Source organism: Megalobrama amblycephala, unplaced genomic scaffold, assembly GCF_018812025.1.
Source record: "Megalobrama amblycephala isolate DHTTF-2021 unplaced genomic scaffold, ASM1881202v1 scaffold528, whole genome shotgun sequence".
Classification (NCBI taxonomy): domain Eukaryota; kingdom Metazoa; phylum Chordata; class Actinopteri; order Cypriniformes; family Xenocyprididae; genus Megalobrama; species Megalobrama amblycephala.
Genome location: NW_025953440.1, coordinates 1 through 23,973, shown reverse-complemented (window position 1 = coordinate 23,973; position 23,973 = coordinate 1). Strand labels below are relative to the sequence as shown.

Sequence of the window (23,973 nt, the reverse complement as noted above, 5' to 3'; positions counted from 1 at the left end):
GTGCATCTTGCAATGTCATCACATTGCATCGTCCATTAATGGTACTTGTGCCTCAGACCCCAGGTTCTGCAGGGGCACGTCCCCATAGCTTTGGTCGATGCAGTGTGTTGTTTCCCTTCTCATGGAACCATGGTTACAGTTGTGGTATCAAGACGTTCTTATCACTCAATGAGCACTAACTGCCTTCTCTATCTGCATGTCCTAGTGAAATGGCAGAAGCAAATATTGTAGGCGATCAGGACCAGTTCAACTGTTCAGTGTGTCTGGATCTCCTGAAGGATCCAGTGACGATTCCCTGTGGACACAGTTGCTGTATGAGCTGCATCACAGACTACTGGAATCAGGAGGATCAGGAGGGAATCTACAGATGTCCATTATGCAAACAGACCTTCACACCAAGACCAGTTTTAGGCAAGAATGTGGTGATTACGGAAATGGTGGAGAATCTGAAGAAGACGAGACTCCAAGCTGCTCCTGGAGTTGATCACACTGGATCTGGAGATGTTCAGTGTGACTCCTGCTGTGGAAGAAAACAGAAAGCAGTGAAGTCGTGTCTGGAGTGTCGAAGCTCTTACTGTCAAAATCACCTTGAACAGCATGAGAATCTCTTCAGAAGTAAAAGACACAATCTGATGGACGCCACTGGACGACTGCAGGAGATGATCTGTCCTCAACATGATAAAATGCTGGAAATTTACTGCCATACCGACCAGAGGTGTATCTGCAGGGGTGCACATTAGAGGTACGCAGGTACGCATGCGCGGTAAAAATAAACTATGCGTACCAGAAAACATGGAAGGAAGCGCTTTTGAGTACCGGTTCACAGGGATACGTTTACTTACTGGAGTAGGATTTTTCTCCATCTCTGGTAAGATAGCAATCATGATAATATGTGTGTTCTTTAATTATTAGGTGTGCAACGGATCGCAGTTAATCCGTGATCCATAAGGATAAGGTCCAACGGTTCGGCACGCATGTGATTCGCGGATTAACTGCTATATTTAACCATCATAGAGTGAAAGTTTGTAATTTGGACGTGTTTAGTCTCGCCAATTAACACATTCAAACGACTTTAAAAGCGGAAGAAGAGGCGAAAATCGGGACTCGCGAACTGTAATCTGTGCGCACAGCCCCCCGAAACGCGCGCATGATGAGTCAGACAGCGCTCGAACACTGAATTAATTCCGCTTTCGCGTTTACTTGCGCTTGAAAGGAAACATACGCACAAAATTATGTCAAAATACCTGTCTCGGCAAGTGTTCTCTCGGTTATGTCATAAGTGAAGTGTTGAGAAAGAAACCGGATGTGTGTCAGTTATTCGGTCCATGCTTTCCTTCTTAAAGTGACAGCAGCCTTTGCTGTCATTAATGTTAGTAAAAAAAAAAAAAAAATCATTATCATCATCTACCATGTTCGAGAGAAAAGAAGATAGTGAGGAGAGCAGTCAGGAGGAAAGTGATAAGGACAGCTTTTAGGATGTGTCGTGTAAAGTGTGAGTACCAAGCAACATCTCCAGGTACTCCCTTGAGAACCAGACCAAAAAAGTTATGTGCACCCCTGTGTATCTGTATTCTTTGTCTGCTGGATGAACACAAAAATCATGACACTGTATCAACTGCAGCAGAACGGAAAGAAAAACAGGTACTGCTTAATATTGGATAGGAAATTTGTCAATTGCTATAACTTTAGCACGTACAAATTTTTTTCCATCCCAACAATCTTACCCAAATAAGTCACAGTCGCTCTGGCAAACTCACACTTTGCCAGGTTGACTGTGAGTTTGGCATCTGCAAAGTGCATGAATTCAGATAAAGTGTTGATCCCATGTGATACTATACAACAATGTCATCCAGGTGCACGGCACAACCCTCTAACCCAGCTGTCGTTTTGTTCATTAAATGCTGAAATGTAGCTGGAGCATTTCTCAGACCAAAACTCATTACAGAGTAAGAATACAATCCAAAAGGTTTAAAAGAGGAAATATCCTGTGTACGGGGGTTGAGCAAATCAAATTTACTGAAAAAAATAATTTGATCCAACTTGGTCTACACAGTCTTCAAACCTAGGCAACATGTACAAGTCAGGTCTAGTTAGGATATTCACTTGTCTATAATGCAATGCAGTGCAAAAACACTGCCTACCATCTGGTTTTCCTACTAACAAGCAAGACGAACCCCAATCTGAAAAAGATGATTTGCTATGTTATTTTTTTAAGCATGTAATTGACTTTCTGAATTTCTGATATTTGTCAAATGATACACAATAAAATCATTGACGGACAGGTTTAGCATCTCCTACATCTATATTGTGTTCAATCAAGTGTGTACGAGTAGAAGGGTTCATTCAACAGACTCAGAAACTCAGAATGTTGTTTGCAGGATAAATGTTTTACTAATCCTTCTAGATTAGCCAAGGTTTCAGAGTTTTTTTAGACAAGGTTGTAAAATTACATTGTCAGGAGGTTTCACATCCCTTTAGCTTGCTTAGTTGGGGACACTTGACATTTGACTTGACATTTGATATTCAATAATATTCCTGACATTTTTTCAACAGTGCTTCTGATCTGCCTGCATTGACACTATTCTTTAGAGCTGCTATGCAGCCAAATTATGTACCAGTTATCAATGTAAAGCTGCTTTGACACAGTCTGCATTGTAAAAAGCGCTATATAAATAAAGGTGACTTGACTTGACTTGATATCCTGTTCCAACTCACCTGTTGGAGTTAAACTGGCCTCCTGATTGGTCCTCGTGTGTGCATTTGAAGTGCTAATTGGCTCACAGATAGAACCTTATAGAACCAAGTTAAGAGTTCAACTTTCTAGATAGAACCTTTTTGTTTTCTAAAAAAAAGTCCCAAAATGTACACAACGTAAAACTTAAAACGTTAGGTAATGTAAATAAGTTGTCACAAAATAGGAATATGTGAATAACTTAATTTTGATAAAAATGTCAGATAGAACCTTATAATTCCAAGGGGACAATTTGGTAATCTACTCTCCATAAATTAGATGAAATTTTGTTGCAATTTGAAAAGTGGTGTTTCATTCTTACATTTAAAAGATGCTGCCTGTTTTGTACATTTAGAGTCACTACACCAGACCCCCCCTTCTGGACTTCCACAAGAAAGCCAACCACAGATCAGAGTGGGAAGGAATGATAGTGAGTTGTTCTCTATTCTGACTGTTCTAAGTCTATAAATAAATTACTTTTCTAAATGACATTTTTGCCATTATGAGGAATGACTGTCAAATGATTTTCACAGAGAACCAGCCAATCATTTCACTCTAATCATTTAATTTCTTACAGAACTGTTATGGATTTGTGCATTTATTGTCATTCTTGCATCTGTGGTTTGTCCTGAATTATATCGGCACTTTTCTGACTCAACTCCGCCTGTTCGAAAAGTCTTTAAAGTAGTGGACGTGTTCAATCAGGAAACTGAAAAACTTAAAACTAGGTTTCCAAATCAGCATGCAGTGTTCTGGAAGAGGAGCCTTATTCATCTCAAACGCCACCTACAGACTGACCATCCCACTGAATCTCTCAGCCTAATTCTAACTTCTGGTCCCAGGGCTGAAAGGACTCTTGGTTGTCTGGCTCAGTGCTTGGCTCAAGCCTATTCCACTGCCCGAAACTCTTCAGTTCTGAACATTTATGGAAAAAGCAAAGCGTCGCAAGACAGCGATCAGGTCAAGCTGCACATTGATGAAGAACTAAACAATGCCTTTGGGAGTGAAAAGTTTGCTGCAGTTATCCACCGTTTTGAGGAGCTCCCTCCTGGATCCACTCTCATTTTCTATCGTTACTGTGACCATGAAAATGCAGCTTATAAAAACGTCCTCCTGACCTTTATTGTAATGCTTAATGCAGAGGTGTCACCCAGTGCCAGTCTATCAAGTGTTGAGGACATGGTATATGACCACTTAAAACAGAAGTTTGTCTCCTCTGGCAAGTCAGCTAAATTTAATCAAATGGACGTGGACAAACTGAGTGGACTGTGGAGCAGAATTTCACATGTCATCTTACCGGTGTCTGTAGAAGAGAAAATTGAACATCAGGGCTGTGAGGACTGTGGTGAATCTTTTTGATATCGTTATCTGAGACTTTTCTGCACAAGTTACTATTTTAAATATAAAACTCACGCATTGCCTTTAAATGCGGTCTCATACTTTGAATTTATATAAATATATGTGTATATATTTGCACATGGGTGTGTGCTGAATGGCGGGCCTCACAACTTTCTTCCTTTCACACTAAAGTGTAACATTTCAGATTATGAAATTTACAAAAGGAAGAGTGTTTCTAAGCTCTTCTTTCTTTTCATGTAGATCTGTTTGTATCCAAATTATGTCTCATGTTAAAGTTCCTTTTAATCATTAAATATATCTAGGAATGAAAGTGTATTATTTGATGTATAATTGCGTTTTTCCTGCTTTAAAGCTTTGATGGAGAAAATAAACATACCTCGAGGTACATTTACACGACAATGTTCTACTAAAAACAGAAAAGTTTTTTCTTTGTACAGACGACAACGTTGTCTAAATCCCTGTTCACACACGGATCTGCAAAAACAACTAAACACGCTATTTTCTGCTGCCAGGCCAGTAGATGGTGATGTCACTTTGTAAAGAACAACTGAGTTTTCAAAAAAGTTTGCATTTTCAGGTTGCTTCAGGTCGTTTTCAGGTAGTTTTGTTTTTAGTAGAAAATGGTGTTGTGTAAACCCTTAATATTTGCCTCTGTTCTGACGTGTTTTCCTTTCACCTCCCTTGCTGCTGGACCATACTGCACACATCAGTGGTCTCTCTCTATCCTGTCTATCTATTCATGTTTCTCTCAGATGGCCACAATCCTTTCTTCAGTGTTAGGCTGTGTCCACACTGAAAAATCGTTTGTGGACAGTTCATGTTCTCTTACATGGTGGATGTGGATGGCACATTATACATACATAATCGTGTGGTTTTCTGGATTTCTGAGTGTCTCTCCCAGACTAATCACCAAGATACAGGGATACAGGAGAGCAGTCAGGGCTCATTGGCAAACAATGGTGAAACAGCACTCAGAGAGGATAACACATGGGATCAGATATGAAGGCTTGCAGTGCCTAAGAAAATAACAGCTGAAAAACCAAGTCATTACTCACATGGCCACAACCACAGACTGGGTTTGTTTAATAATAGTTTTGTTTAATAATCTAAGACAGATTCACACATTAGTAATGCAGTTTATTTTGTAGTAATTAAGTTTTTTTTTTTTTTTTACTCTTTCTATTACTTAAATACTTTAACAATAATTTTACATCTTTAATATTTAATGGAAAATGTCACAATGATTAAGTGATTCATGAATGAGGTGAACATCTAAAGATATATTCCGCAGTTTTTTTCTGAAAGTTTATGTGAAAACTTTGACAATGGAAAGAAAAGTAAAACAACTGAATAGGAATGCAAATATCAGATTTCTAGTTTAGGTGAAGGAGTAGCCTTTAATCAGATGAAAAACATTCAATTTGTTCATTGACAATTTGTTTGCCATCCTTTGTGATTACACATTCAAATGTTTGAACACGTTGCTCAGTATTGTGGTAACGACGAATCATCGTCCCGGTACTTGGTAGGGCAATGTTTGTCCGAATGCTGCTGCTACAGTGTGACAGAACCTCTTCATTACCCACCTAAGAAAAAATATGAGGAAATGCAAGAAGAGATTTTATGTTAATAATCATTGCAACTAACTGGAACATTTTATTATTAGGTTTAGTGAACATGGTGTCCTTGAAAGAATATCAAGTAAACACGATCAGTTTCATTAATTTAGACTTCATTGTACTGTTAATAAATAACATTTTCAAGTTAACAGGACCTTTTGACTCAAGTCTGAGTAGCCAAAGACTCTCCAAGGATCACAGCTGGAGAATTGCAAAGATTAGTTAAGTCTTGAGTCTCAGAAAGTCTAAAAAAATATATATCATACAGAACGTACATCCTTACAAGTTGTTCTAGAGGGTTTCAAGAAAAATCCTCTGCTCTCACCCAGAAACAATCTCCAGCATATTCAGTTGTCAGACATGACTGGAACTTCAAACGGGACCAGCTTCTTTGGTTAGATGAGACTAAAAAAGAGCTTTTTGGCAGCAAACCCACCAGATGGGTTTGGTGCACACATGGATAAAAAGTAACCCATGCCCAATATACTGCTGGATCTTTAATGCTGTAGGCCAGTATTGTGCTCCTATTCCCCTTAAACCTCCTTGTGAGGAGCTTGAATTGTTAATGTATTGGCCGGTAAATGTGTAGTTGCAATTTCTCCTTTTAAGTGGAATGTTTGGCAAAAGTGGGATGCCCCTTTTTGTTTAATTACATTATTTTTCTCCTGTTTATTGGGCAGCAGGAAGGTAAGAATTGCATATTTTATTTCATTGTTTTGTTCAAGGAAAGACTAAAATTAGTTGGGAAAACCTTTCATATATAAGAAAAAATATATCCTTATTTAAAAATAAACATCCTTTTGCCACTTAGTTGCATTGTGGTGTATTTGTTGGAGCAGGAGATGGAACTATGGCCGACACTCATTAGCAGGTGTCGCTATCTTTTATGTTTGGTTGATTTTAAGGTGTAGAATGTACTGTAACAAGCACAAAATGAAGCTTCTCTACAATAGATTTATTTTCACAGATTTGTTTGTTAATTTTTATCAAGGGTACCAACAATTTTGTCCATGTATGAGTGTATATATATTTAATTGACATCTAAGGTTCCATTAAGTTCAACATCCATTGGAGTTAAAGGGGGAAGGTTCTTTAAATTATTAACATGTTGCAGAAAAAAAATGCTAAAAATTGAGTAAGCAAGATTTAAGAAAGAAAATATTTTTTAAAATCTAAAACTTTTATGGCCTGAGTTTGAATGTCTTAATCCAAGCAGAACAAGCATGAACACTCACCTGCAGTGACTCATCAGTTTCTGAGCAGATCTTCATCTCCTCTTTCTTTCTTTCATATTCCTCTCTCAACTCCACTTGTCTTCTCTTCAGTTCTTCATGTTGTTGTTTCAGTCTCTTCTCTAAATCCTCTAGTTGTTCTTGTCTCTCTCTTTTTATTCTCTCTTTCTCTCTGATTATTCCCTCCATTTCACTCTTCAGTCTCTGAATCTGTTCATCAGAAATCTGCTTTTCTCTCTCTCTTCTTTTTTCACCATCTTCTTCTCTTCTCATCTTTTCCTCTAGTTTTTGTTTCTCCCATTCCTCTTGTTCTCTCTTAATCTCTTCTTCTAGTTTGTCTATCTCTTCTTCTCTTTCTTTGACTCTGTCCATCAGGATCTTCATCTGTTGTTCTTGTTTTTCTCTCTCTATCTCTCTGAACATCTTACATGAGTAGAAACTCCCTCCGTTCGCTGTCACCATGTTGTCTATCTTCTCCAGTAGATCAAACACCTGTGTTCGGTCTCCAGTCTGATTATTATTGAACACATGGAATCTGTTTCCACACGCTTCAATCAGATTCATCAAAGGAGATCCAGGTTTTCCCAAACACTGTTCAATGGTTTTATCCTTCAGATCATCTCCTCTGGTGAAGAGCACCATGGTGTACTTTAAAGATTTTTCACCAAACGTCTCTTGGATGATCTTCACGGATGTTTCCTCATGTTTAATGAATCTTCCCAGTGGAATCAGTAGGAGAAACGCATGTGGTCCAGGCAGGATCATGGAGATGCAGTGGCTGATTTCTCTCTGGATCTCCTCATTACTCAGTTCAGTATCAAACAGTCCTGGAGTGTCGATCACAGTAACGCGCCGGCCATTGATTTCAGATGATTCTCTCCGACTCTCTTTAGTCACTGACTCTTGAGATGTTTCTGCTGTAAATGCATCTCTTCCTAAAATTGTGTTTCCAGTTGAACTTTTCCCAACTCCAGTTTTTCCCAAAAGAACAATTCTCTGTTCATCTCGGAGACTCAAACGGACTTTCTGGTCATTGCCTTGTTGCATTAAATGTGTCTCTAGTGAATGGATTGTCTTCTTCATCTCTTCATATTCCATCTGTGCCTCCAGAAATGTCTCTGTGGAGAAAAACTCTCCTCTGTTTCCTTCCAGCATCTTCTCAATGTTCTCCATCAATGTGGACACTTGTGTGTTAGGACCAAAGTAATGATGTCGTCCTCCAAATCTTTCAATGACAGACTGTGTTTCTTCATTGAGTTCTGCTGTCTGATGCTCTGAACTCTGCATTATGAGGATCATCATGTGTTTGTTGATTCTGGAGCTGAAGATCCTCTGGATCTCCTCCATTTCTGCTTTGTCTTCATTATTGAGTGGAGCGCCAGGAATAATGAGGAGGAAAACATGAACTCCAGGATCACAGAGAGACACACAGTGGAGAGTCTGACGCATCACTTCCTCCTCTGAGAGCCGAGTGTTGAACAGAGCTGGAAGCTCCACTAGACTGATCTGACGTCCATCAAGCTCCACATCTGATCTTCTGTCTGTCTGCTGCAGGATCAGCTCTGATATGGAGGATTTTAATGTCCCGTCACTTCCACACACAACAAGATTCAGCTTCACACCCTCTGAAACTGACAGAAGAAGAGGAATATTAAAAACTTAAAACATTTTTGTTGAACAAAAATAAACAAAATCCACATTATTTGAGGCGGAATTGATCTGTTTCTGTTTCAAGCAGAATAAACTGTCATTAATTTTCTACACACTTTATCACTTTATGTAGCCTAGTGTTCATCAATATAAAGACTTACAGTAAGGAGGGTCAGTTTTGCTCCCTCTTCTTTGGGGAGCAGCATTTTTGGTAAGGGTCTCTGTATAAAACATAAGTCTTAATATGACTAATCACAGTAACCCCTATACAGGAGAAAAAAAAACAAAAAAAACATCTTTGACAGATTAGCAATGTTAGTCAAAGTAATAGTGATGTTGGAAAATTACTTAAGATAATAAAATCCAATATGTATAATCTGTTACTAATATTCTATAGCTGCGTGTAATTTTTAATTCTATTGATAAAATAAAATGAAACGTTTTTGAACAGTAATTTGAAACAGTGTTTCTCACCTGTGTTGTTAGCGCTGGACATGGTGACATTCTCTTCATTCCTTCTTTCTTTAGTCTTCAGCCAATCATCTTTTCTGACTCCTGACGTCTATCTGAGATTCAACAAACTCCTAAAACTGTTCAACAAAGATCATGCACAAAATTGACACAGCATGATAGAGCTTCACAGTCTGGAGAATTTAACAATTTTTCTGTTGAACATTCTTTGTTTACACTTTATTTAACATTTTGTGCACTTACGTGTACAGTGTACTTACCTTAGAAAGTACTGGTTAATATTAGGTAACTACATAGGTTAAGGTTAGGTTCAGGGGTAGGTTCAGGGTTAGTATAGTTAATACCCATTATTGTAATTACTGTAATATGTGTAACAGGACAGTAAAATAAAGTGCTACTCATTCTTTTAAAGAAAGATTTGTTTCATGTGACATAAATGAAAGTGAAATTCACTGATGTTACTAGAGCTCACAAAATTAATAATTACATTCATAAATTAACTAAATTCATAATTTAGTGTTACAACTTATTTACATTTACAGTGTGTTAGGTACAGACGGTATTTGTAATGAAATTTCATACCTGTTTGTGGTTTCATCATTCTTCATCATGTCTCTTTGCTTGTTACCAGTCTGAAAGCAGGAAGAAATCTGTATGTACAGGTGGAGTCAGTGATGTTATCAAGAGAAAAACCAGTTGCTGTCTGACAAGAAATGCAGGCAAAAGTTCAAGATAAAGCTCTTATGAGAATGGGACATGAATATAAATAAACAAAAATGCTAGGGGTGAGACTGTTGACCTGAATCTCAAGATCTTGCATCTCAGACCTCATACTGCATGTACAGTCTTTGTTTTATTCTGTTAAATTGAGTCATAAGAATGTGATTCTGATTCACAGCCACACATTTGTGGAGTTTATGTGGGTTAGATATCTTGGAGAAATATGGCTACATGACTAAATATTACAATTATTTTTGAATGTCCTTTAAATTGCATTTAATCTATTGCACGGTTGCAGCGTCAATATGCATTACAAGAAAATTGCAAAATTTGCATATGCATGAGGTGGACGGGGCGTGGTCTTACACAGGCAGGTCCGAGACGTTTTGTTTGTTTTGTTTTTTACAGATGTGATGCAAACTTTGGTGAGTTTCTGCTTTCTTGTCTCAATGAATTCAATGCTGTACTTCAACATGCTTTATCTCGATTTCATACTGAATGACATCCAATAAGTTTATGAAATGTTCCCCACATTTTTTTTCTGACACTCTGCTTATTGTTTTACTCATTTTATGCTATTTCTGCTTATTTGTTTTGCTCCGTTAGTGTTATATTTTTATAAAATAGTATGTTGTAGTTTATCTGACTTAGACCAAGATTGTCTGGAAGTGCATCACAGTTTATTCAGAGCTTACAGTGATTTGATCAGATTCTAACGATACTTTCATTCACCGTCTTTATATTGTCTTCTGTTTGATTTTATCCTCAAAGCTGGTTCGTATCTGGATTAAAGATTCTATTTTGATCACAAGAGGATAAAGACGATATTTTGTTGAATGCAGTTATATATTATGAAAGCCAGTTTCCACCATAGTTGAGTAAAAAATGATTGTTTTTTAAGTTAAAATTAGTATGTCATAATAGTCAGATACTTCATCATAATAATCCCTGGTGTTAAATAAACACTGTTTGGTGTCCACTCCACAGAGTGTTAAAAACTAACACTGAAACAGTGTTGCTGTTAATTAGATAGAAAGAGGAACAAGAAAAAAAACAAGACTTACAACTGACTTGTACCTTAGATGAAATCAACTCAAGATAAAAGTAGATTAAGGCCTGGTTTCATAGACAGGGTATAGATTAATCTAGGATTAGAATTTAGTTCAATTAGGACATTAAAGTAGCTTTTTAAATAATGCTGCATGCAAACTGCTAGGTGTTAGTATAGTGTACACTGGCCAGCATATATATATATATATATATATATATATATATATATGAACTTGATTCGAAGCTAGCACAACTATGATGTGAAATATAAAAAAAAAATTCAGAGAGAAATTTTTTTAGTACAATGTAATTTTTCATGGCAGATTTTATTTTTTTTTGAACTTGTTTTACCCTTCAAATCTTTACTTTACATTTCTCTATCATTATTAAAGAAAAAGCAGGAAGACAACAGGTGAGGTTTCAAGACATTTTAGTTTATTAACAATCACATGGAACTCATTTAAGCAGATGTTTGTGTTTTAAAACTGTATGTATAGTGTATGTTTGTGTTTTCAGCTCTCAGGTGTGAGTTTCTGCAGGGTGAATTTCAGGCGGTCTCGAGCACTGCTGCACACCTCCAGCGATTTATTCTGCCTGCATATATAAAAGTAAATCAAACACACAAAGAGAATATTCAGTCATCACATACAATTAATAACAAAAACAACTGTTTACATTCATAAACATTTGTATGTCGAGTTACCTGGTCATGAAAGCATTGAGGACAGTGATGTGTTCTCGGGGGAAATAACTCTGTTTTACTGCATGTTCCAAACACTGTAGGTGACCTGGGACCACCTTCACCGGCTTTAACTTGTCCTCACTCTACAGAGAAAGAGAGAGAAATACCTGAACATCAAAAACATGCTCTCCACCATCAGCTCGAACGGTTCTTAGTCATGGTGAGCAACGAAACCAGGTCCATTTCTAACAGGACAGGGGTTTCTAGTATAGAAATATACAAACTAGTATAGAAATGCATCATTCAGTGACAGTAACTGTGTTAAAATGACAGTGTCAACATAGAATGGCATTCATAACCTATTTTAGTTACATGATATGACATATTTCCAAGAGAAAGGGTATTCATCAAGAGAAAACTATATTTGTTATATCTGTGCGCAAACTAGTCTAAATGTGCTGAATGATTTTACCTTCAACAGTCCAAGCATCACCAGCAACGATGATACAAAACTCAAACCCTGGAAAGTCGGTGTAAAGAAGGCTTTACTCAGCACTGCATCTGAAACACACAGACACAAGAATCAGTCGAACGTCACTCTCAGATCATTCAACGACCATGTGATGGATGTTCACGTCATCTCACCGATACTCTCCAGCACAGCTGATTTCACCTCTTCATCATCTTCCTTATACACAGAGGAGATTTTCAGAAATGCTTCAGCTGTTTTAGTCACATCCAACACGTCCACCTGCAAAATACACACAAACACTCTCAGCTCTAGGCCTGTTGAGATTATTACAGTCTGCTCTATTTTGCGCCATAAATTTCGATTTTTACAAATTTGGGTCACATTTTTAAACACTAAAACATGTTTTGCATGAACAGCCTCTATGATAATACTAGAAATGACCTGAGAGACAAGTTATGTCTCAGAAGTGCATTATGTGAGCATGTGTTCAATGTAATATGTGACCTGCTGCTGGATGAGGGAGCTTCTCCGTTCACCGAGTCGCAGTAGTTTGTCTGGAGATGGAAAACTCAGGAAAGACGAGACGTCTGGAGTACGAGGTGCTGAAGGTGGCGTTGAGAACTACACAAACATCCACAGATACATGATTATTTCATTTTTGTGTTTTTTTATGTTGAATTCTACTTCAAACTGGATGCTTTAAAGATTTTATCAAACCTGATTTAATTCACTCTTTTCTTCCTCTCCTTCACCCTCCTCCTCTTCTTCCTCCTCCTCCTCCTCCACATCTTCATCGTCATCATCATCTTCGTCGTCCTCATCTTCATCTTCCTCAGGTTCTCCCTCGTCATCACTGTGTGTGTGGAAGTGGGGTGGAAGAAAGAAATTATGGGTGGACTTGTTTCAAATGCACATAAAAAAACATGTAAATCAAGTAAAGGTATTTTTTCACATTAAGATAAATGGAATTTGGAAGGCTAATGTGCTGTGTAAGATTAACTTTGTTTAGTGTGCGTTTGATACCTCAGAGAGCCCAGTTTGTCTCCCATGTTCATGCTCTCCATCACCTCTCTAAGATTGTCACATCCTTCCTCACCCAGACTGTTTCCTAAAGACAAACACATTGATTATGTGGATGTGTGTATGAGTATTACTGCAGTGTGTAATTTTTAATGAGACAAATGTTTTTTGCTCATGTAGTCATCTAACCAGTGTTATCACTGAGATATTATTATAGTTTTTGTAACATTTCCAATGATTTTTTAATTTTTTATTGCTCATGTTGAGAAAGCCAACTTACTGAAATTCTATTTAAACTTATAGTTATTATTCTTCTGACTCTAAATCCTCGTACAGCTTTGAAGCTAGAACCACCAAACTCAGACTAGACCATACCTTTAATAACTGATCCGATTTACGGTTTTCCTAAAAATGACACTTACAACTCTGAAAAATCCCATAGACTTAGATATAGATAGAATGTTCAAATGAGCCAAGACTATTCAAATATTTTATATATATATATATATATATATATATATATATATATATATATATTCCATTTAAATTTTAAAGTTTTATTAAAGTTTTAGTGATTTTGTTGTGCTTTTGTAACTATTGTTTATTCTCTCTTTTTTTTTTTTAAATATCAATATAGCTTTTAGTCATTTTTATTTCACTTTTAGTTGTGGATATTTTAGTATATAGTATTTTTATGTTTTCCATTTTCATTTTTAATTATTTTTTTAGTAATTTTGTTGTTTTTGTCATTTTTCATCTTGTCACTTATTTAATATTGGTATATATTTTTATATAATGTATATGGTTTTTAGTCATTTTTATTTCACTTTTAGTATTAGTTATTTTAGAACGTAAACTTGAACTAATTGTAAATGATACGTTTGTTATATTGTTATTTGATAAGGATTGTTTTCTTTTAATTTTTCAGTTATCGTTTATTTCAAGTAACGAAAATAGTTTTAGTTACATAATAACTGCATCTAACGGTTGCTTTATCACTGCAAATCACTGTTAGTGTGTTTCAACACATTAAGGAGAAAATTATGTATTAGGTGATGCACAAGTACACAACTCTGACAGAAAACACATTTAATCGTAATTAAATCTTACATGAACACAACAAGTAACTTGTTCACCATTGGTTTCAGAGGCCAAACTTGAATAATTAGTGCATATTTAATGATCACAGACTGTTGTTTTTCTGTTTAAGTGTGTTGTGTGTGTTTGTACCATTTAGGTCGAGTTTTTCCAGCTGATCTTTGTGCTGGACAGATCGGGCCACTTCCAGAGCAGCTTCCTCTGTGATTTCACCAAAAGACAGATTCAGCTCCTAGTGAGAATGAGACAAGCATCTTTACTGATTTAGCTTTCATAATTTCTTCATTTTTAAGTCCTTTAGCTAAAGGTACATTACTTATAATTACTATTAATCAGCATTATCTGTCAGTACCTTGAGTATCGGCAGTCCTTCTTTCAGAGTCTCTGCTATGGCACTGGCTCCTTCAGACCGAACAAGACAGTCACCAAAATTGATCACTTGCACATTGCGCAGGTGTTTCAGTGCCTAACGATACACACAGAGAAACAACTTTGAGAATCACTTCATTTTCATGCACTGGTCAATTTTGAGGGTTATTTTATTCATTACAATACATATCTTTAAAGAGTTTTTTCTCCACTTCAGCAGCACTAACATACACTAAACTTGACAGTTTTATTCATATCTATATTCTGAAGATTTTTACTGAGGGGTTTGTTCATTTAACATTCAGCCTGACTTACAGAACAGTTTATTCCTAAAAATATGGTGAAAATGTATTTTTTTCTGTCTGTCGGCCATTTTTTATTTATTTATGTATTAATAAAAAGAGATATCCAAAATCCCCTCAGTAAAAACATTTACCTCTAATATGTCAACAAAATGAAACAAACATTTTGAACCTGGCTTTATCCAGTGTTCAGATTTATCTTCTGGAAATGTATGTAAATTAGTGCATTCTTAATTAGACAATGCCTCATTTGCTTATTTAAACCACATTTCAAAAAAATTGTCTTAATGTACTGTGATTAATCAACTGAGGAAGTATGGTGAAATCTATTAAAGTTTTTAACCTGTGGTGTTAATACACCCACAAATATTATTTAGCTGCCATTCAACAATTTAGATTTTTCAACATGGGTCATTTAGGTCAAATTTCAGAAACTTCCCTGGCTCAAATTTTTGATTAAAAAAAAAAAAAAAAAAATCTGTAGAATGAAACGTAAATAGTGATGAAAGCCAAAATATTAAATGTCACAGATGTATATTTACTGAGTAATCCACTATTTTGTAGAGGGGGTTCAAAATGACAAATTTCACCTGAGATTTGGAGCCAATTTACAGGGGTGTAAAAGGACTTTAGAAAGATGCCAGTGTCATTATTTTATGTTTTACACAGAGATTGATAGGTCTATTAGTTGAATCTGTTGACTTTGGCAATCTTTGTTCCATTATATGCCAACGGTGACAGTTCAAAAAAGGTAAAAAAGCACTTTGTGCACTTTTTGCCTCAAGTTTGCATGCCTGTAGCTCAAGAAGTATTAAAGATATCTTAATTTCCTTTTAGATTCTGGTTCTTAAAGGATTAGTTCACTTTTAAATAAACTTTTCCTGATAATTTACTCACCCCCATGTCATCCAAGATGTCCATGTCTTTTTTTTTCTTCAGTCGAAAAGAAATGAAAGTTTTTGATGAAAACATTCCAGGATTTTTCTCCTTATAGTGGACTTGAATGGGCACCAAACGATTTAAGGTCAAAATTACTTTCACTGCAGCTTCAAATTGTTCTACATGATCCCAGATGACAAATAAGGGTCTTATCTAGTGAAACCATCGCTCATTTTCTGAAAAAAATTGAAAATTATATAATTTTTAACCTTAAATGCTCATCTTGAACTAGCTCTCTTCTTCTCCTCTATTTGAATTCCAGCAGTGTAGACGCTGCTAAGTGTATTACTGCCCTCCACAGGTCAAAGTTTGAACTAATTGTTATATACTATTGAACTAGCATATTGCATATAAAAATTAGTTCAAACTTTGACCTGTGGAGGGCAGTAATACGCTTAGCTGCATCTACACTGCTGGAATTCTAATAGAGAAGAAGAAGAGAGCTAGTTCAAGATGAGCATTTAAGGTTAAAACTTATATAATTTTCAATTTTTTTTAGAAAATGAGCAATGGTTTCACTAGATAAGACCCTTATTTCTCATCTGGGATCGTGTTGAACAATTTGAAGCTGCAGTGAAACTAATTTTGACCTTCAATCGTTTGGTGCCCATTCAAGTCCACTATAAGGAGAAAAATCCTGGAATGTTTTCATCAAAAACTTTCATTTCTTTTCAACTGAAGAAAGAAAGACATGGACATCTTGGATGACATGGGGGTGAGTAAATTATCAGGAAAAGTTTATTTAAAAGTGAACTATTCCTTTAACAAACATTCTTTTTGGTATCTTCATTTTAAAGGCCCTCGATGGTTCAATCTTCAATCTTGAAGATCTTAATAAGTAAATTGTACACATTTTCAGTGGTCAAAAACCAAATGGGGATCACTTTGCAAACAGCTGATACTTTTTTGAAGAGGAAATCTGAAGAGTAAATAATGTTGAAACTACATATCCTTCTAGATTCTCATTATTAATAAACTTTCCTTTTGAAATTTTCAAGGCCCTATATAGTTCAGATTTAATTTTAGTTCAGTGTTTTCCAGTGTACCTCTGCCATAGCGATCGCTCCTTTCTTTGTGAAAGTGTTGTCGTTGAGGTTGAGCACTCGCAGCTGTGGGTTGTGCTGCATAGCTGTGGCTAAAGCCGTGACTCCTGGGTAATTGATGCCATTCTGGGGCATGTGCACTTCCTCCAGACTGCCAATCAACTGAGAAGATAAAGCATTCACCAATGAGCAAATCAGATGTGAGAACATGTTCGCAATGGACCAAATGACACCACGTAACTTACAGGTAGATTTTAAAAAAAACTCCAAATAATCAAGAAAATGAATATTATTGTAGTTGAGATTTAGTTCTCGTGTCATTCAGCACCTGAAAGGCCTGCGCCAGCGCTGTGGCTCCATCATTCTCCAGTCTGTTCCTGCCAGCAATGAATACCTTCAGCTGCAAGGGGGCACCGAGCGCACTCGACTCTTTATGACACACCGTCAAAGCCGCTGCCAGGATCTACAGAAGCGGGTAACACCACATTACAAGAGAAAAAAATTGGCAATGTGAGAGTGTAACAGTTTCTTCCACTTTTTTTTTTTATAGCATCTTTAGTTTCAGAACTATTTTCCCAATCATTTGGGAATGATTCTCTTGTCACGATTCTCTGATTGGTGGATATTTCTCAGCAGAATCATGGGTACTGTAGTTTTTCACCAGTAAATCTGCTGTTAGACATGATATTTTAAACTTTTTAAATCCAGTTTAAAAGCAAATATATCATAATCAATTCCCCTATGGAGAAAATGAATGGAGTGTTTCACGATGATGGCATCATCAAAAACCACGCCCACCTTTCCTCCTCCGATGCCCATTCCACAATTGTTCAGACGCAGTTCCTGCAGCGAGTGACAGGCGGCGCTCTTGAGCAGCTTCTCGATGCCTTTCACACCATCGGGTCCAAATGCGTTATCGCTCAGATCCAGAACCTTCAGACGCGCTCCAGCCATGATTAACGCATCACCCAGAGAAACCTGGAGAAACACACTTACTATCGTTAAAGTCGTTCTAGTCATGAGTCACCACTACTTACTAGGAGCAAATTGGGTATAATAAAGTTTGCAAAGGGTTTCACCTATCAAGGATGAATTGTGGTACCATAAAGAATAGTTAAAGGAATAGTTCACTTTTAAATAAACTTTTCCTGATAATTTACTCACCCCCATGTCATCTAAGATGTCCATGTCTTTCTTTCTTCAGTTGAAAAGAAATTAAAGTTTTTGATGAAAACATTCCAGGATTTTTCTCCTTGTAGTGGACTTGAATGGGCACCAAACGATTGAAGGTCAAAATTAGTTTCACTGCAGCTTCAAATTGTTCTACATGATCCCAGATAAGAAATAAGGGTCTTATCTAGTGAAACCATCGCTCATTTTCTGAAAAAAAATTGAAAATTATATAAGTTTTAACCTTAAATGCTCATCTTGAACTAGCTCTCTTCTTCTTCTCCTCTATTTGAATTCCAGCAGTGTAGACGCTGCTAAGCGTAATACTGCCCTCCACAGGCCAAAGTTTGAACTAATTGTTATATACTATTGAACTAGCATATTGCATATAACAAGTAGTTCAAACTTTGACCTGTGGAGGGCAGTAATACGCTTAGCAGCGTCTACACTGCTGGAATTCAAATAGAGGAGAAGAAGAAGAGAGCTAGTTCAAGATGAACATTTAACCCTCTGGAGTCTGAGGCTGATTTGGGGCCTGGAGAAGTTTTGACATGCCCTGACATTTGTGCTTTTTTCAGTTGTTCATAAACATATTAATGACACAAGTGTCATTACACTGTATTCAGCACAAACTAGGCTACCATAATATGTGAGGAACATGTGTGTACATGTTTGTGTTTTTGAAGGAATAACGTTTATGCGTGGTTACTGAAAAAACAAAAAACTTAAGTCACTGATATAAGGCCAATAAAAGTATATTAAATCTGTGTTCACAAGACTTTTGGGTATTGAAGGTTGTAGACTAGAGTTTTTGCTTCAAAATTATGTAAAAATTATGCTGACTACTCTTTCATTTATAACAATATACTGATTTAGTTTTTGTAAGACACTTTTTGCCAAGAAACACGGTATGCGAGGAGGCGTGAATCTCCATGAATAATGGCTCATTCTCACCTGTGAAGACAAAAGAATTGAATAGTAATGACCTGAAAAGACTTGCATATTAATGAGGCATTTCAGTCAGGTAGGCTGTGAAAAAAAACTTCTGTGATGTCTCAAGCTCATCATGGTATATGAAACATACAGAAAAATTTTATTACAATATAAAATAATGGTTTTATATTATACTTTAAAAATATAATGTATTTCTGTGATGCAAAGAGTCTGAATATAGGCTTTTAGTTTAAAAGCATGCACATTTGGAGAAATATAGGATTCTCATATGTTTATGTCAATTTTCTATACAGAGGAGTTATTTTTTATTTAATATTCATTGTTATCTCTATGAGCGCTGGTGTTTGCAATTCATACTGCAGCCGGAGGGCGCTCTGTGCATTTTAGTCCACAAATTCACCTAAGAAGAAGATGATATTCCATGAATGGTGTTTACCAATTCATACTACAGCCGGAGGGCGCTAAAGAAACAAAAACTCACTTAAAACTTATCAATAGAAGAAAACAAACAGGAATTTACTGAATGTCTTCCAGAGATCGCTAACCATGGCTTTTTCATCCAGATAAACAATTTTCAAGGCAATAAATACACGATTGAGATGATGAATGCATGTGTTGTCTCTGAATTTGCCTGTGAATAGCGCTGGCTCCGTGGGCGTGGCCGCATTAGTGGGTAATGAGCTGAATCACGGACTTCTGACATGGCTCTCTTTTCATACAGATTACATAAACACAGAATGTTTGTTTTCGATTTGACTTGCACGATTTAAAACCTGACATTTCAATGTTTTGTTAGACATAAGTATGAATTTTTTGTGATTAGTATTCACTAAGTTACACTTCATTTTCTGAGAACTATCAGATTGGACTTCGTTCAGAGGGAGATGAGAGATCACGCATCATGTTAGTTTTCTTTATTTTACAAAAAGCACAACATTTTGTTTTTACTCTGAGTGTATACAAATAAAAGGAGATATTCTATAGTTTCAATTGATGTATTGCTTATGGCTCTATGACAAAAAATGACAGAGTATTTTAAGTCTGTTTTGCTGCAATGTGAAAAAAAACCTGCAAAACGCGCCGGCGCGTTTTTAGACCTCAGAGTGTTAAGGTTAAAACTTATATAATTTTCAATTTTTTTTCAGAAAATGAGCGATGGTTTCACTAGATAAGACCCTTATTTCTTATCTGGGATCATGTAGAACAATTTGAAGCTGCAGTGAAACTAATTTTGACCTTCAATCGTTTGGTGCCCATTCAAGTCCACTATAAGGAGGAAAATCCTGGAATGTTTTCAAAAAACCTTTAATTTCTTTTCGACTGAAGAAAGAAAGACATGGGCATCTTGGATGACATGGGGGTGAGTAAATTATCAGGAAAAGTTTATTTAAAAGTGAACTATTCCTTTAAATCATCAAATCTCACCAGTGCAGGAGGAATTTCAGCTCGCAGGCGGCCGGTAAACATGTCGCTCCAGTGGCAGCACTAACATGACAGAAAAACAGTGGAGATTCAGGACATAGATTACTTTTGTTTCCTAATAATAGCTTTAAGTAAATAAACATTAAATAATAAAAAACTTATATATTATTAATAATATTATCATCTAAATGTGGTTTCTTGCTCTTGGCAGCTAATAATTCAATGCTCTACCGATTTCCATCATTTAAAAACAATATAAATATTTCTTATTTTTTTTCCCCATCTCATATTTTTCCATCATCGTGTCACATTTGGAACTCTGTAACATTGTGATTGTCATAAATCTTATTTATTATTGCTGCAAGTGAAAGTGTTATTTTAGTTTTTATGTAATAAAATAAAACAATAGTGTGAGAATGAGCTTTTTTTATGTTTTTATGTTTTTAGTTTTCATGTCAATTTTAGTTTAATGTTTTAGTTTATACTGTTGTGTGCTTTGCCATTTTATTAATTAGTTTTGTAATATTTCTAATTTGGTTTATTTTCATTTCAGTTTTTGTTTGGTTTTAGTTTATCAAACTAAATTTATTTCAAGCTAATAACCTTAAAGGTGCCATCGAACATTTTTTTTACAAGATGTAATATAAGTCTAAGGTGTCCCCTGAATGTGTCTGTAAAGTTTCAGCTCAAAATACCCCATAGATTTTTTTTTTATTATTTTTTTTAACTGCCTCTTTTGGGGCATCATTAAATATGAGCCGATTTATGCTGTGCAGCCCCTTTAAATCTCGTGCTCTCTGCCCACGGAGCTCGCGCTGGCCTTAAACAGTGCCTAAACAAAGTTTACACAGCTAATATAACCCTCAAATGGATCTTTACAAAGTGTTCGTCATGCATGCGGCATGCATGCGTCGGATTGTGTGAGTATTGTATACTGTTATATTGTTTACATTGATTCTGAATGAGTTTGAGGCTATGCTCTGTGGCTAACGGCTAATGCTACACTGTTGGAGAGATTTATAAAGAATGAAGTTGTGTTTATGAATTATACAGACTGCAAGTGTTTAAAAATGAAAATAGCGACGGCTCTTGTCTCTGTGAATACAGTAAGAAACAATGGTAACTTTAACCACATTTAACAGTACATTAGCAACATGCTAACGAAACATTTAGATAGACAATTTACAAATATCACTAAAAACATCATGTTATCATGGATCATGTCAGTTATTATTGCTCCATCTGCCATTTTTGGCTACTGTTCTTGCTTGCCTACCTAGTCTGTTGATTCACCTGTGCACATCCAGACGTTAATACTGGCTGCCCTTGTCTAATGCCTTTCATAATGTTGGGAACATGGGCTGGCATATGCAAATATTGGGGGCGTACACCCCGACTGTTAGGTAACAGTCGGTGTTATGTTGAGATTCGCCTGTTCTTTTGAGGTCTTTTAAACAAATGAGATTTATATAAGAAGGAGGAAACAATGGAGTTTGAGACTCACTGTATGTCATTTCCATGTACTGAACTCTTGTTATTTAACTATGCCGAGATAAATTAAATTTTTCATTCGAGGGCACCTTTAAGTGCTTTAACTTATTTCTATGGAAGCCCATTTTCGCCACATAAGAAAAAAAAATCTTGCATAAAAAGTCAAAATTTTGACATACTAAGTCAGCAGATGAAAAATCGAAACTATAACTTCAGAAGTCGAAATTATGACATAAGTCATAATTATGAGATGAAAAGTCGGAATTAATATTATATATAAAATTATGATATACTAAGTCAATTATGAGATGAAAAGTTATAATGAATACTTCAAAAGTCAAAATTATGATATACTAAGTCAATTATAAGATGAAAAGTCAAAATTAATACTTCAAAGGTCAAAATTCTGACACAGACAATGAGATGAAAGGTCGAAATTATGGCAAACTAAGTCATAATTATGATTAGAAAAGTTGAAATTATGATGTCAAAAGTCAAAATTATGACTTACTAATACATACTTTTAAGTCATAATTTCAACATTTTATTTCCATTGCTTTTAAAGTTAAAATTTCGACTTTTAACGTCAATTCCACTTCTTATCTCATAATGACTTTTACAGTCATATTTTTTTTTCTTTATATCTCATAAATATAACTTTTAAAATCATATTTTTTAAGTAATCATTTCTTCAACTCCTATGTGGTGGAAATGGGCTCGAAATTATGACTTAAAATGTTGAAATTATGACATACTAAGTATAATTATGAGATAAAGTCAAAATTACGACATACTTTTTAAGTTCTAATCTCAACTTCTTAAGTCATAGTTTTGACTTTTATACATGATATCCACATTATTGTGGTGGAAATGGCCTTCCATATATTTCAGTTATTGCCAAGGCAGCATTTCTATCTTTCGTTTAGCTTATAGACCCTCAACCCACTTTCAGGTCCACCAGTGAAGAATGACTGTTTTAGGATGGAGTTTAGTAAAAATGAGGACTGTGAGAGTGATTTCAGCACCTGCAGGTCGCTCTTCTTCTCCAAGGCTTTGGCGATGGTCTGCGCCGCCTCCACGCCAATGGTGTTTCCCTCCAGTCTGAGCGCACGCAGACCGCCAAACTCCTCAATCTCCTTCACCATCTCCTCCACTACAGACAAAACCCGACATTATTCCTTCATAAAGACACCAGAAACAGATGTGAGGTATCCGATAATCATGAGCCGATGTGTGTTTGAGCTCACCAGACTGAGCGTTGTCCAGTTTGAGGCCCTGTCCTTTATAGCTGAGCTCTCCCTCATTGACTTGAGTTTTCGCCAACGAGTCGGCGAGGTTTGCCACATCATCTGATGCCATCCTGACACCAACTGAAGACCACAGAGAAACACATGAGAGTTTAAAGAGAGAGGAAACAGTTCAGTTTGGGATTTTGTGTTATTTGGCTTTTCATAACATAAAGTTGATTCAGACTAGTGGAAAGAAAACATTCAAAAATACACTTCTAAGTGTTTATCTATTTGTGTCTATTAGATTTCAATTTTAATACACATCTTTAAAATTGTTTTCTCAAAATGAGTCAGAAATCTTACACACACCAAACATTACAATTTTATTCCTATCTATATTCTGAAGGTTTTTACTGAGGGGTTTGTTCATGTATCATTTGCCTAATTTTATATAACATTTAATTCTGAAGTGATGAAAAGAGAAACCCCTTCTGTAAAACCCTTAACTCTAGTATGTCAACAAAGTTAAACAATATTTATCCAATGTTCATTTCTGTTCTGGAAATGTATGCAAATTAGTGCATATTCAGCTTCATTTGACATTTCAACATAACATTTCAGAAAACTTGTCATACAAAAATGATTGCAATTCTAAATGTATGGTGAAAATCTATTATAACATTTACCCTATTCATCTGCAGTGTCTTGCCTTAATTATTTGTATTATATAATATTAAATTGCATAGATTAATCCATTCCATATAAACCTATTTTACATGTTATAATGTTAATGTGTAACCGGCCGCTGTTGTTCACCCCTAAATGAATGTACGTTGTCATTATGTATTCTGTCTATATGAACATGCGTATTCAGATTCACACTGATACATGATCAACACACAAACACGTTTTAAGAGACTTCAGCCTATTTACAACTACACACTCGTTCC

The 23,973-nt window shown here is 35.9% G+C and overlaps 3 protein-coding genes and 1 long non-coding RNA gene across 4 annotated transcripts; 1 reads left to right on the top strand and 3 right to left on the bottom strand.

Moving 5' to 3' along the window:
- Window positions 1-2,968: 2,968 nt before the first annotated feature.
- On the top strand, window positions 2,969-4,292 carry LOC125261926 (torsin-1A-interacting protein 1-like). The gene is made up of 2 exons (XM_048180510.1): window positions 2,969-3,161; window positions 3,309-4,292. Exons 1-2 carry the CDS (start codon window positions 3,011-3,013, stop codon window positions 4,088-4,090), a joined length of 933 nt encoding a protein of 310 aa, XP_048036467.1. The 5' UTR covers window positions 2,969-3,010; the 3' UTR covers window positions 4,091-4,292.
- Window positions 4,293-5,468: 1,176 nt separating this feature from the next.
- LOC125261922 (GTPase IMAP family member 9-like) lies at window positions 5,469-8,122 on the bottom strand. Its single transcript, XM_048180507.1, has 3 exons — window positions 6,945-8,122; window positions 5,613-5,676; window positions 5,469-5,485 (listed from the first exon to the last, which is right to left on the bottom strand). The coding sequence occupies exons 1-3, from the start codon at window positions 8,112-8,114 to the stop codon at window positions 5,469-5,471; spliced, it is 1,251 nt and encodes a 416-aa protein (XP_048036464.1). The 5' UTR covers window positions 8,115-8,122.
- Window positions 8,123-8,752: 630 nt separating this feature from the next.
- On the bottom strand, window positions 8,753-9,911 carry LOC125261923. Its single transcript, XR_007183468.1, has 3 exons — window positions 9,645-9,911; window positions 9,066-9,181; window positions 8,753-8,812 (listed from the first exon to the last, which is right to left on the bottom strand). It is a non-coding gene; the product is annotated as an uncharacterized LOC125261923 (long non-coding RNA).
- A 1,334-nt stretch (window positions 9,912-11,245) lies between these two features.
- Window positions 11,246-23,177, bottom strand: LOC125261924 (ran GTPase-activating protein 1-like). Its single transcript, XM_048180509.1, has 15 exons — window positions 23,042-23,177; window positions 22,820-22,947; window positions 20,307-20,366; window positions 17,556-17,735; window positions 17,086-17,220; window positions 16,761-16,919; window positions 14,457-14,570; window positions 14,237-14,336; window positions 13,010-13,094; window positions 12,704-12,839; window positions 12,491-12,607; window positions 12,160-12,265; window positions 11,987-12,075; window positions 11,536-11,657; window positions 11,246-11,426 (listed from the first exon to the last, which is right to left on the bottom strand). The coding sequence occupies exons 1-15, from the start codon at window positions 23,151-23,153 to the stop codon at window positions 11,345-11,347; spliced, it is 1,725 nt and encodes a 574-aa protein (XP_048036466.1). The 5' UTR covers window positions 23,154-23,177; the 3' UTR covers window positions 11,246-11,344.
- Between the last annotated feature and the right edge of the window lie 796 nt (window positions 23,178-23,973).